A 14,560-nucleotide genomic window follows, 5' to 3' on the forward strand; every position below is an offset into this window, starting at 1 on the left:
TATATATTATTGTTGTATAGTTTTGGAATACCAACACGCTTGATCACTCGTACGTAACTTAAAAAATAGTGTCATTACTGTTATTATGTAACCGAAATATTTTGACCAAAAAATCTGTATCAGCTGCTGCAGGTTGTGTATGGGACAGATTTTGTACAACAATGGTGCGTTACTCGCACTTTTCCGAAAACAGCTCTTCTCGTTACTATACCATTGACCTCTCTCGATAGCGGTTGAATAATAATATACCTAACACTGTATATTATTGCGTTGAAAAAAATCACACATATTCATCCAAAATAGGTATCCAGACAAAAGAGCGCGACATCATTTTAAAAATATTATCATCATAATACTTGTCTTTTACGCGATTTCGAAATTTATTCCTCAGTACTTGTACCTGCATTACAACATTAGCCGGCCGTCGTTGAACTCTGCCGCCGCCGTTCGCCCTTTCGCCGTTAAGTGTATTGTAATCGCTATTAAAATTGCCTCCGAATAAGTTGTAGTTCAAATGGAAAATGTCCATTTGGCGTCACGGTTATATATCTATTTCTTAACGGTACAAAGAGAGGAGACATACGTTTACAATAGAATATCCAGCACTAAATCCTATATAATATTCTATAATATACATTTTCATGGTACGAAAATGATTTTAAATGCACAAACCCTAAATCCGTGTTACCGTTCTTTGTCGAAAATTCGCTACGCTTCGATGGGCGAACGGTTGTATTGATGAAAGCATCTCCTTGCAGAAATCTTCAGTTTCTCGGAACTCGTTCGTTCTTTTGCTCTAGCTTATTGCAAGAACCTACGATGGAATTCGCCCGTTGCGTTTATAATATGTAACGTTCTTTAGCTCAAAAAATAATACAATATGTGTTATTCCAAATGTAATAACATCGTTTCTCGTCCGCCGTACGGTAGCCAACGACGATTGTGTTTTTTTCCATGTACATTTTTTTTTTTTTTTTTTTACTACCGAGACGATGGAACCCCGTTGACATTCTGCGCCAGGTTCTCGGTATTGCAAAACTATGCTCTTAAGGTACCGCCAAGTGCGGGTTCTGGTCGTTAACGGTGGCTGCTGCTGCTTTTATAGAAACAGTAAAGTTTTGCCGCTGGTACAAACCGAACTCTTGAAAATTATAAAAATAATATATTATATGTGGTGCTTATAAAAGTTCGGTTTTTATATATTGTAATAAAACGTGATTGTTTCGAGTGAAATCCTTAAAAAACGGTCAGTCGTCGACCTCGAGTCATAAAACTATACTGAACTGTTTATCGGACATTTGTATCTTACGAGGTCTCCCACAAGATTCGTGGTGACTCGTTTCTGTAGTATCAACACCCTCATAATTTATGTCTATAAGTATGTACCAACCCGTTTTTTAAATTATTTTTCCTGTACACCAATAGACAGATAACATTTGTTACTTGTAGGAGGTACCGGGTAATTGTACAATATATTGTAGTTACTAATTTGTGTGCTGGGAACAGTAGTAACTAGTACTTATTAGTGTATTGAACGTTCATTTATACTGTTTAGTCAGCTCGAAGTACGCGATTGTTCGATGAAAAGAAAAAAAACAAAAATGCTAGTTGTTATTGAAACATGTCGACAATTATAATATATTATATGAATTGTTTTCCAGAACTTCTTCACCATAGATAGAGGGGGCCGCTTATACTTAGTACAATATTATGCATTTGCAAACAAATTATCCTCCTAAAAGTTCCTTTAAACTGTAACGTACTCCTGCAACGCCCTAATAGATAAACGCTTTGATGTACATGCACTCGAATAAAAAAAAATTAAACTAATCATTAAAACTTCCTCTAGTAGGTCCTTTCTTCTACATCCATAATATTTGTCTTACCATAGATAATAAAATAATGTTTTATAAAGGTATAAATGATAGAGTCATTGAAATCTCAGAAGAGGGGAATCAAAAAAAGGTAGAACGTCAATCCCATGTATAAACAATAGCGTTCTGCAATCTGCGCTGACAAAAAGCATTATGACTCCAATGTTAGATTCGCTTAAGAGTTTTCTTTCGACAAACGATAATATTATATTCTTGACCGTACGCCATTAACATATATTTTATTACCGCACGGTTGACGGATCAATAGATGTTTGGACACCCAGCGGTCAAGCATATGGTGGGTTTAGACACCTAAGCTTAATCCGGCTACGTGTAATTGTACAACCTGTCGACTTCACGACTGGCTGTATCGAAACTATAACGGGTTGTCGAACCCGAAGACAATTTTTATTATTATTACTTTGAATTTTTTAAACGGGAGGCTACCAGCGTACAACGACACATTGTGTAATGTATCGTGTATGTAGCCGGTTACGCACCACGCTTGGTGGGCGCGCGTGCTTATCACGATTGTTTCCCCGTTAGTTTTGGACACGTCCTCCAAGGGGTGTGGGTATTATTGGTCTCCACGCGGGCACACACATAATATCATTATTGTAGTATTGTATGGTCGAAAATGGAATAACTAGTTGACCGATAAGAAGCGGTGTATTGCGATGGAGCACGTGTAAAAATGCGTCGTGTACACGAGACGATCACGGACGCGGTGTGCCCTAATTAGGATACTTGGGTAAATACGTGTGTCCTCCGCCGTTGACCCCAGGAGATTTTTTTTTATTATTTTCAAATCATTACTACCGTACGGTAGGGCCGATTTGATTTATTACCCTTCTTAAAAATTGGACACACTGAGTGAAATGTCCAAGAATGCAGACCATCATCAGCCGTATGTATTACCGTCCAGGAATGTCCGCGTCAGTCGGCCTGGCTATGAGAGGTGATGGATCCGTTGACGTGTGACTGGTCCGTCTGGCTATTGTGTGTCCGATAAGACAAATCATAATGAAGAAAAGTTTTCATCTTGTTTGTACAAGAAGGAAACGTCATGGCAGCACCACCGCAGCATTAGTCTAGTCGTCAAGTCGTATAGCATCGTTTGCGCGTGGGAAGCAAATAAATTTATAAGTCATATAACGAACAAAAATGAACGAATATAATCGCCCTTTATTCGTATCTCTTATTGTGTTGCCGTTGCTCATAGAAGTTACCTATTTTTAAAATAAAAAGTTAAAACATATTTTGGTGGCAGCTGTCAGATTAATTGAAAAATTGAACACCACCGAAAATTCAGTTGTACCATTTTATGTTTGTTCGTATACATTAAAATATTCTCGACTTGACACCTGAATATATATTATAACATAATGACAGAGGCGATATTCTGTCTCCCGGCAAACAGAGAACAACAATTTAATTGAATATCAAATTATATAAACTCAAGAACTCTTGTTTGTCCTACCTTTTAGGGAGTTTCGAACAAAGGCCACCGTCTCGCTTAAAAATTCTCAATTGTATCTAATAACGTTATGGGTGATCATTAATGTTACTTTGTTTATTATAATTTGTAAAGATCACCGGTTGATTGAAAAATAATTTAATTAATGGCTTTTGCTTGCCACCCACATGAGGGTTAATAATTTTGATGTCAGACGCGTGCTGCCCCATTCGGTCGTGCTGGAAATACGCTATACGCTGTGATGATAAGGGGATGGAAATGTTCAATTATCTTGAGTCTAAATAGATCATTGAAGAAGGCGCGCCTTTGAGTTGTCTGACAAAGTCGTGATTTATCCGTTTCAACTAGTCGTATATCAGTGAAAGGTTGCATTTATGAACATACCTGTATATATAATATTATATCGAAGTATAAGAATTCTTTAAAGTTTAGAAAACAGCACGCAATATTGGTCACCGATAAGAAAAAAGAATGTACCGACGCCCATTTTCAGATTTATTGTTTTTTTTTTATTATTATTATCGTGTAGACGTTTTTTTTTTTTTTGTGCGAATTAGATTAGATAAAAAATAATAAACGAGCTGCGCTGGCGCCAATGGGCAGAAAACTTGAGAAAATCTAGATCCCTCTTTCGAGGAATTCGGAAATTAATCTAAAAGGCGCGTTGGCTGTAAACAGGATATTCTGAGGACTGAAGAGGTCTGGCTGTAAACAAATCTCACTCCTATAACGAAGAGTCTAAACTTTCTAAACGACTTGTTCTGGATAAGACGACGTAGATTGTCATTTATTTAGGGTATTGCGCTTTTGAGTCGAGCAGATTACATTTGTTTTATTTTTATTTCCTTATTCGACATCTATAGTTAGACAAACACACTTTGTAACATAAAACATATACTAAATTTACGGTGTGGGTGAAATACACTATCACCACCGCCTACCACAAGGTCCTTTAGAAGGCTTCGTGCGCCTTGTTACACTATACAAAATACTAAACTATGATCAAAATGTTTTATATTGTTACAAGTTCATGAATCGCGCGATTTAGCTGTTGACAGTAAAAAAATATATATTTCTACCTTTCACCGGCACGGGTGCGTAACCGCGGTAACCGGATACCAAATAGGTATATACAATTTTCACACGATGTAGGTGAGCGTTGAGAAAAATATAGTAGGTATACATAATATATTGCATACGGTGTATTATTATATTCAGCTGTACGGCTATTATTATTAGGTAAAATAAATAATAACCTGTATTATACTGTATTTGCAATTATTTCTGTCTCGGTTAAAAACAATTTAAAAATTGCCTCGATGGGTCAACCTCACGACAGAATACATTATTGTTTGGTGTATTATAAATTAAGTTGTCCTTATTGTACACTATTTTATCACATGTAAAACGTATAGGCTAATAACTCGACGAATTATAATGAATTATGTTAATCGTTTTGCTTATCACAGTGACTTTGAATTGTCCACTTTCGTGATATAAGTAATGACTGAGGTTTTAAGGAAGATAATAAAAACAAATTCAGAACCTTTATTATTCCACAATGCGAGTAAGTAATTAACTTCGAGCATAAAATTATCTCGACTTCTATAGAAACGCCCATTTTGATAGAAAAAAGCTCAACATTTTTCGAAACGTGCTATATAAATCGGTTATTTTGTTCTTAATTTTCGATTTTAGAACCTTTAGATAATGTAAATCCAATAAATAACGAGCGTACGCCCTTGAATCATTTCGTTTAATATTATTATTTATTTATTTATTATTTAACATATGTAGAATAGTACCGCGACACTTACTAGTAGTGAAACATTCCATTATTTTTTGTTCCACTTGCCTACTTAATGAAAAATAATAAACAACACCAAAGTTTATATAACGCGTAAGCCCTATATTATGTATATAAAAAAACCATTCTTGCGTATTTGGCCGATTCCGCGTTCTTAACGGAAAAATATATACCTACCTGTTGTATGATTTCGCAAAATGTATCCCGCAGTAGTCATATTGTATATAACGCCTTAGGATTATTTTATTGGCTATATTATTTTTTTTCCGGGACAAGAAAACGTTTTAATTACAACAGACCTATTGTTATTTTTTTTTCTCCGACCAGTTGACCGAGTTTCCTGATGCGATTGATGCCTCTCTAGCAAACCGGCTTCCGACATTTTCCCCGGGCAACGCTGGCACACACACGTTTTATACCTAAAGCAAACCTACTTCTATCCATTACAGTGTACATAATATATATGTACGACTTTCTCCTATACGTACCACTAGTTTTTTTTTTAAAAAATATCATACAATTTATTTTCTTTGCTCGTACTTCTTCTTAAAAATAATTAATTATCATCATCATTTGTTTTATTCGATTTATACACCAAGTCGATACGGAGCGGCATAAGTCGCCCCAGCATAATGTTCAGCTTCGATTGCCGGATTGGTTATATAATTTTTCAATTGTGCCTATTTAACAACAAAAAAAAAAAACCAATAATTACGCTTAACTCGAAAAACGAAAGCCCAGCCAGACAATAATGTGCATATTGTGCGTGGTTTGCACATAACGTGTCTGTATATTCGGTGTAATGAATTACACGTTAAAAAAAAATGTATATTATTTGATTTTAATCTTATTACTATTATTATTGTTCCCATCCGTATGCACATAAACGATTGCACAACCGCAGCGCATACCTCAGCGTGTGCAGTATAGGTATATTATATATTTGTATGGTTTATTGTTTTTATTATTATTAATGTTTCAAATATACAACAATGTCGTACGCGTGCGGCGTATACAAACCTTAAACAATTATTAACGATATCACGCGTTTATATAATTAATAATATGGTCAATGCAAATTCCAGACACACCGAGATATACCTTTTCCTGTTCGCGAACAAAATCGGTGGTCGCGAAGGTTTCTCCAATAGTTTTATTTTTAACGGGGGAAACAAGTGGGTACCAACCAAAGTTAAAATAATATAACACAGGAAATAAAAAATGCTGTTATTGATAACAGTTTGGCTCATTGTGCATATACTGAAGTAATAATTTTCCATGCTATTAACTGCACTTGTAAACGAAAAATTGGTTATAACTTGTTGCCACTAGCCATTTACCAAACCAACCGTGGTTAAGACACCTTACCGGTTATCATAATATGATAAAACGATTCGTTGCAAATTAGTGGGTTCGTGAACGGTTTTGATGAAGTTATATAGCTAACAAAATATAAACCAGGTACTGAAACAAAAATTCAGCACAGATGCTGATAATTTCAGCACGTTTTTCGTTTAAAATAATAACAAATTTTCAATAATCCAGTTGGCCAAAATATTGATAGCTTTTGGATTTAATGGTTTGATAGTCATCGTTTTAAGTTCTTCGTTTCCATGTATATATCTTTAGCTTAGACAAATTAGTACCATAACTTGAATTACAATTTAGTACCATGTACTCATGGTAAACTCAGTTACCACTAGGTTACCACAACCTACCTCGTTCAAGAAATTTTAATTAATAATACGGATGTGGCCTTGTAAAAAAAATACTTTAGGCTCGACTCGGTGTAATTTATCATGTTACTTACTTTTTGTTTTTTTTGTTTCAGCTATTGTAATGCATTTTGTATTTCTGGCGGCGTTCTTCTGGCTCAACACGATGTGCTTTAATATATGGTGGACGTTTAGGTGAGTGAACATGTATACATATGTATGAATATGTATGATAATACACTATACCATGGTCCTAATGTACTATCGGGTATTCCGCCTTCGGTATATCTGCCTACTTTATAAATGTTTAAAAAAAATGTCGTTTCACGATGTAATCGTTGAATGCCGGTAAAACAATACAATACTCAAAGGCTTGAATCGAAAACTAATGGAATAGCTTATAACGTGTACGTATGAGGAGGTGCTTAAACGGAAATCGGTTGGCCAGAACACTAATTTCACCATCATCGAACGAGCCGTGATAATTTATTTATGTCATACAAAAAGAATACACTGCGTGTAGATAATAAGTATATATTATTATTATATAGATTAATAATATAGTAGCCCGAGGATGTGTCCGGGGGCCTCGTGTATTTTACACTCCCCGTCCATACCTGTGTCTTAATAAAAGTAAAAAAATAAAAGGAATTATTGTAAAAAGACGACGCGCCTCATCGGTGTATAGATCGGTGTATATATTCTATTATTATTATTATTATTATTATGTTCTTCTATACAAACGCTCGCATCCTCGTACATCCCAAGACAATAACATCGGTAATATCGTGTTACGAAAGTGTATTTCCATTGAATTATTCCCACGATAGCGGCGTCACTACATTACACACATACTGTATAATATACATGTACATATTTGACGTGTGTATATAATATAATACCATTCAGTTTTCTCTACAAGCAATCCGCGTAGTAGTTACACTATATATTGTAATATAGTGATCAAATTAACGTAAGACACTAGAAGAATCGTCGAAAAAAATAATTGCGATTTTGTAGTTTTTTTTTGTTATCTATTGTTTTGTTCTTTGTTATTATAAACTTACAAAATTACCAAAAATTTAGCTTTTTTGAATAGTTCCAGGGTTTGGCAGTGTTGTGTTTACTTGCATTCACTACTCAACCTCTTCCAGCTCTCGACTACTGAGTAGCTCGACTTTAATTTAAAACCCTGTAACTCTAAAAATAATAATTTAAAAAAAACTGAATCGACCACTCGAAACTTTCAGTAAAATATTGTTAATGTCAAATATGCTAATCGACCAAATATAAATGGAAGGACAGGGGAAAACGTATCAAGTTCACTTTTTGTCATTTCTAAATAACCGCATTTTAATGTGTATTTCATAGTAATATGTATTGTGTTCTATATTGAACATCAACTATCCAAAATACCTCATCTTTAGAGAAGAACAGTTGTTGTAAATATATTCTATACTTGTAAATTGAACGTAGAAGAATTCAATTATTATAATATCTGGTGAGGTTCAATTTTTAACAATCCCAATGGTGTACAACTTGGCTACTGGTCGTGTAACAATGGCTACTTATTTTCAGAGGAAATGAGCGTCTACGTAAAATTGATCACGCTGTATGTACAGGTTTACTCCAAAACTGTTTGAACGTTGTTGTATTGTTCTTCCCCGGATATCATTCATTAACTTTTGTCAGACATTCCGTCGTATCATTTATGTACACACAATTTTCCTCCTAACCATCGGACAAATTCTCGGTCATCGTGTTATCATTATAATTATATTATGTGTGTGTGTGTGTGTGTGCACTGTGCAACCGCTGAACGACTTAAACCGAATTAAAATTGGTTTTTTTTTTTTTTTTTTATAAAAACGGGGCGTTAACGAAAACAAGGCCAACGCGAGTGTGTTTAAATTTTTTGTAATATCGTTACGGGCGACTCGAAATGGGGAGATAAAAATAAAACAACATAAAATTATTCATCTCTCCAGCTACATTTTCCAACCGTGAAGCTGGAACGTGTACTACGACGATCGTCAATCGTTTATTCCGTATAACTGACGCTGATTAAACGTCGAGTGGAACGTTTGTTGGTTACCTAAAACCTATTGTGTGTGTTCGAGATCTCCCACAAAGCAAATAAAAAAAACAATATTCAACTATTTCTATATTACGTTATATTTTTGTCATAATAACAATAATAATAATAATAATAATATTATGGAAACCAGTTTAGGAGCTACCGTCTTCGGTTATTAGTAGGCTCATTATTATTGTATTATATATGCCCGTGTGTATCTATGCGTGTGCGTGTGTTTTGTACAGTCATGTTCGTGTAGAGATACTGTTATTTAGTTGATTAACTATTTTCAATTATTACAATCGTTGTGCCGGCGATTAATTTATTCGAGAAATTATTTAACTTATATATTCGATAACACGTACGATACGGTTGTACAAAACCGGTTTACTACATATTAATCGGGTCCGCCTATGCCGCCTTCACGGAATTGGGTTTTTTTTTTTTCATGTTCTTCGGGTTCCCATGGTGTAACTGTGGATCATTTGATTTCCGAGGCTGTAATATTACCTACAATATATTGTGTTGATATAAATGTTTTCTAATAGTCTCAACTAATTCCTGCGATTCCCGACATAATTAATTACATCCACTGCCATTCCGTTGGTAACAAGTACAAATTAATTAAAAATATAAAAACTATTTTTTAACCATTAAGTGTGCCCAATTATTGCAGCGACTACCGTCTCAAATCATATAATTGACGACAGCACAACGAATAGTCCAAGATTTATTTAATTATTCCAGAAATTCAAGTATGTTTCGATTTCATTCAAAGTTTCTCATATCTATACGTATCAAATTAACACGGCGGTTATCGTTTCACATTTATACAGCGCTCGTTAGGTAATCGTTAGTGTATGCATGTTTTAATTAAAAAATATATTAGACCGGTTAAAACATAACTTGTGTCGTTTGTAAACGAGTATAGGTTAGGTACGTAGATGTCAGTGATTTTTAAGCGCTGGTGGCTGGCCGTTGTCATAATTGTACAAATACCGCCGACAAAATCAAGTCAATGCGCGGTTGTATTGTAGCAGGATAGTGTGTAATGGCAACTAATACTTTGGATCTATTTTTTTCCAGGGACTTGAGGCCTGCCAACTTGGACAAAGGTCAAGAAGCGTGCAGACTTCGCCTATACCAACTGTACGCGTGGGGCGTGCCCTTGGTGATCGCCACCTTGGCCGCGGTCCTCGATCGCATTCCCCCCGACCAGTACCAGTCGCTCATCAGACCTAAATTCGGCGAACAGCGTTGTTGGTTTGACGGTAAGCACAAAATACTCCTATTAAACGACAATTGGTCGACTGTGGCTACCGCCGGATTGTGTCCTACAAAAGCAATTTGTTGTGTCTGCAACGATCAGTAGAGAGGTACGACTAAGTATTGTGCCGGTTTTGGGCCGAAAGTCGAACGCTTTTCGGAAATAACGACACCGAATGAAAAATAATTCCCCATCATTACTGATGATATATGTATACTATTTTGTAAACGTGATGGTTTTTTTTTCCGCCAAGGTGTACCGGCCAACCTTATATGGACTGTGTTCCTCGGCCGAGTCCGAAATATGTTTGAAAAAAAAAAAATAATGTGGCCTATTCCCCCCGCTACCTTTTTCGGACGTAATATAACGAACAACTCGGTATTGTTGCAGGTGACAAAGAGGTGCTGTCGTATTTCTTCGGACCCATCGGCATACTGTTGCTGATAAATTTGACCCTGTTCGCGGCCACGGCCAGAGAGTTGACTTGCGGCCTTTGGAGGACAGAAGTAGTGAAATCCACTAGCGAGAGGTAAGCGCGAGACGCGAGGTGCCTATATCTGTAATAGCATTAAGTCTCAGCCTGTGTATGTTGTCCACGTGTGTCGACTTTAAAAAAAAAAAAAAAACTTAAAATACATCGTTGGTTTTAAAAATTGTTAATTCAGGATAAGTCGGGGGACGTTCAAATGTTGGTCAGTTTACTTATGGGTAACGTAGGAAGCAGTCTTTATCAAACTACACCCCCCAAAGCCTAGAATGCTTTGAAAATTTAAAACCATTGGGCCGTTTATAATTATTACCACATTAATGACGGTGTATAATGTATTGCGTTAATTATTGCTGTACGGCGCTAGTTCTGGTACCACCCCATCGGTGCACGCATATTTTCGTTCTCTCCGACTACGGACATGTTATCTAAACCCATCTCGAGAGGTAATCTGCTTGTAAAATCCAGTCATTGCGGATCTATTAAATGAGTTCTCGAGTCAGATCTCATGAAAACGCCTAGTAACCGATACTGGATGTCTTGTCTTGATGTACAGACTCATGGTTTGAGCGCAACCGTCCTAAAGTCTGTGGTTAAAACCGATATCGTCGCACGTGCACTAGACGTTGGCGTTTTTACGACGTTTGTTTTATGCGGACGGTCTTTTGATTATTAAATTACACACTTTCGGTGTGTACATACACGTGTGTTATGTGTAGGACACTGTCGTTAAATTATACTGCACCGATGGTTAAACCATGTTACAGAGTATAGATACCGTTTGGTTTTCGCAGCGCTCCCCGTCCTTTGGCCGGCTCGAGTGCAGGGATGAAATCAGCACAGAAACGCATTCCGTACATTAATAATAGTATATAGAGAGGTTATTCTAATGGTTGTTATGTGTAATTACTGATTTATTTGTTTTTCGGTGTGCGCTTGACGCAGCAGGGAGGAGAAGCGTGCTATGTGTGCTAGCAGGGATCAACGGCGTCGCCGGTTAGTCCGTATACCTACATAATATTGCTTTTTTCATTAATACAATACACATGATAATAATATATATATATATGTATATTTTTCGTTTCTTAAGACTCGCGGGAACCTCTTGCGGGATAGAGTAAGAGGACTGCTAGTATTTAATCGAAAGGTTCCACGCGGCGTCCAATGTTTACCGACCGTGTATAATATATAAAACATTACACACATGCATTGTGTATATGCTCGGTTTCTGATTGATGGTGGTAATCTCGGCCGTCCGTTGAAAAAAAAAATTGATTTTACTCTGGAATTCGATTTGTGAGAGGCGGGGAAATAGTTGGATAAAAGAGGTATAGCCTAACCTATACCGTATACGTAGGTGTACGCTTTGGGTCTGTGTGTGTAAAAATATAATAACGAGTTAATGGATATAATATTTTGATCGAACGCACGATCCAACAACGGTGTAACCGTAGCATACATACATAATGGTGTGTGTGTGTGTGCATCGTGGTGGCATCTTGGCGTGGGCTGTGAAAATTAGGATGGAAACGATTTTGTGTGTGAAGAGATTTTTTTTTCTCGTGCACGGTAGCCGTTCGTTACGGAGGGGCCACCACGGAGTCATTGAGAAAATATTATATTCAGGCCGAAAATGAGGAATCCGATTCCTAATAATGATTTCTTAACAAAACGTAGAGTTGTTGTTTTCCGATTACTGTTGAAAGTGCGAAGGGATGAAAAAAAATGTAAACCACCGTGTCGAGGATGCTGCGATAGTCGGAAAAATAAATTAACTACCAAAAAAAAAGAGTTTTAAGTACTAAGCTTAATAGATAAGGGGTATCACGTCATTTTGGGGTAGAACAAAGATGGTTGGTAAACACTGTGACGATCATCCGTTATACACACACAGTGCTCTTCGCCGCATCGATTTGAATACTTCTCAAACTACAGTATTGCACTATTTATGTACCTAAACGAAACCAAATTTGAAGTTCAAATAAAAAATAAGAAAAAAAAACGTCCATCCAAATCACCATTGTCCTCTCCTCTTCTTCCGTCATCCCTTGGGGTCTGTGGTCTTTGGCGTTCAACATATATTATTGCCTGCCGTGTCACGGTAGACCATAGTGAAAAATGTATCGCGTGTGATCGATATGTGTGCAGATACATGACGAGTGAGTGTAATTTGATAAATCCCAGAACGACACGACAGTTTTGGATAGGTTTTGATAGTATTTTCATAAGCCAATAAGATTCGGGCGCTTTCCAAAGATAACCTGCGCGGCTCTTTCTTTGCAGAGAAATAATTGAACTCTGCAAAGTGCACCATAGCTGCGTTAAATGCGTCATGTTACGGTTGAGAGCAAAGGGTGTTGGAAAGTAACGCTACGTTAGTGTAAGTGGAAATTTGTCAATGATACCGTAACGGATTGTGGTGTGGCAGGTAAATGTGCTCGATTTCATAAACGTGTAATATTCCGGTACAGGGTGATCGATTTAACGCAAGACACCTAATTTTCTAGGAAAATTATAGTTATTTTGTAGTTTTTATTTTTGAAAACATTTTCAATTTAAATACTATACATTTTTTTAAAAATATTTAGTATTTTTCCAGAGCTCTGTCAACTTTTAAAACTAAAAACGGTACCGTATACGTTTAATTAACTTTTTGGATTAAAAATAATCTGCTGACAATGTTGACTAGTCGGTAATCTGCAGTTTTGGCTTAATTACTTTTAAAGTTAATAAAGCTTAAAATTTAGGAATGGGACGAAGCCCGGAGTGTAGTATTATTTTTATCTGCGCGCATTATTACTCTTTTCTCTTAGACGTGTTTCACTTAAGTTACTTTAAAAGTAATTGTCTAAAACTGGTTAAAAAGTCAATTAAATATGTACGTCATCGTTTTAGTTTTAAAAGTTGATGGAGCTCTGGAAAAAAATAAAAAAGAACAATTTTAGTTATGTCTAATATTGTAAATTGGTCACCTGGTGTGGTATGACTACAATAACAAAATATTCGACTTATTGATAACAATACCACAGTTTATTATGTACTAGAATGAAACTATTGTTATAAATTGTGTATTTTTCTTCGAAATAAAAGCCAAAATGGGTCAATCTCATCTTGAGTGATTTTTGGCAAACGGCCATTAATGATTGCACAAGGACAACCGTGATTGGCCTTTATACGGGCTTAAGCTCAGATTTGTCTTTGTTAATTGTGTTTTTGTGTATACATACACATACTTGATTATAATTCTGCATTGAGCTGCATGCGGCCGAGTGTAATGATATTGAATTACTACTCGTTGGCCGGATTTCCCATTGTTGCAGCGCACGTTCGAGTACACGAAATAATATACTACAACTCATTTTGAACCCAGATTAGACTTAGATTTTCAACGTGTACGGACTAGACGTTATTAGCCTACTTTTTTGTAAATACCATTTGCAGTGCGGGTTAACCGTAATTACCATTGGCCAAGTCCCCGCGACCTATGCCGGACGTGGTGTTGTTGGCCGTCTTTGCAGGTATTACTCGACTTTGATGTATTTGGACAAAAGCCTGGAACGCTAATTTCACTTCTTTTTTTTAAGTAATTGCAAATGCATCGCGCAAAATATAAATTACAATAATAACAACGCCTATGATAATAATTATGGTACCTACCCGTGTTGATAATTATACTGTGCGTTGTTGTTTATGTATGCGCCAAAACCGTTCGATGTGCTTGATCAGTCTTAAGCGGCAAGTCGATTTAACGTTCTATGAAAAATGCGCAATAACCATATTAGACGGAATACGGGTTTTTTTTTTTAATCAGTTGGTTTGCTCTAAAGTATAAGTGCACGAATTTTCTGTAGCCATA

General features: G+C 36.2%; 1 protein-coding gene across 1 annotated transcript in view; it reads left to right on the forward strand.

The window, feature by feature from the left end:
• Positions 1–14,560, forward strand: part of LOC126844003 (probable G-protein coupled receptor Mth-like 1) — a 29,752-nt gene that overhangs the window by 12,738 nt on the left and 2,454 nt on the right. The window contains exons 2-4 of the mRNA XM_050581842.1: positions 6,990–7,068; positions 10,037–10,221; positions 10,608–10,746. Coding sequence (XP_050437799.1) covers positions 6,990–7,068; positions 10,037–10,221; positions 10,608–10,746 — 403 coding nt within the window. The remainder of the gene's footprint in view (positions 1–6,989; positions 7,069–10,036; positions 10,222–10,607; positions 10,747–14,560) is intronic.

Source organism: Adelges cooleyi, unplaced genomic scaffold, assembly GCF_023614345.1.
Source record: "Adelges cooleyi isolate 19-005CV unplaced genomic scaffold, UGA_ACOO_1.1 ACOO_flye_CR_arks_rails_tigmint_CR_PRNA_108, whole genome shotgun sequence".
NCBI classification, from domain to species: Eukaryota; Metazoa; Arthropoda; class Insecta; order Hemiptera; family Adelgidae; genus Adelges; species Adelges cooleyi.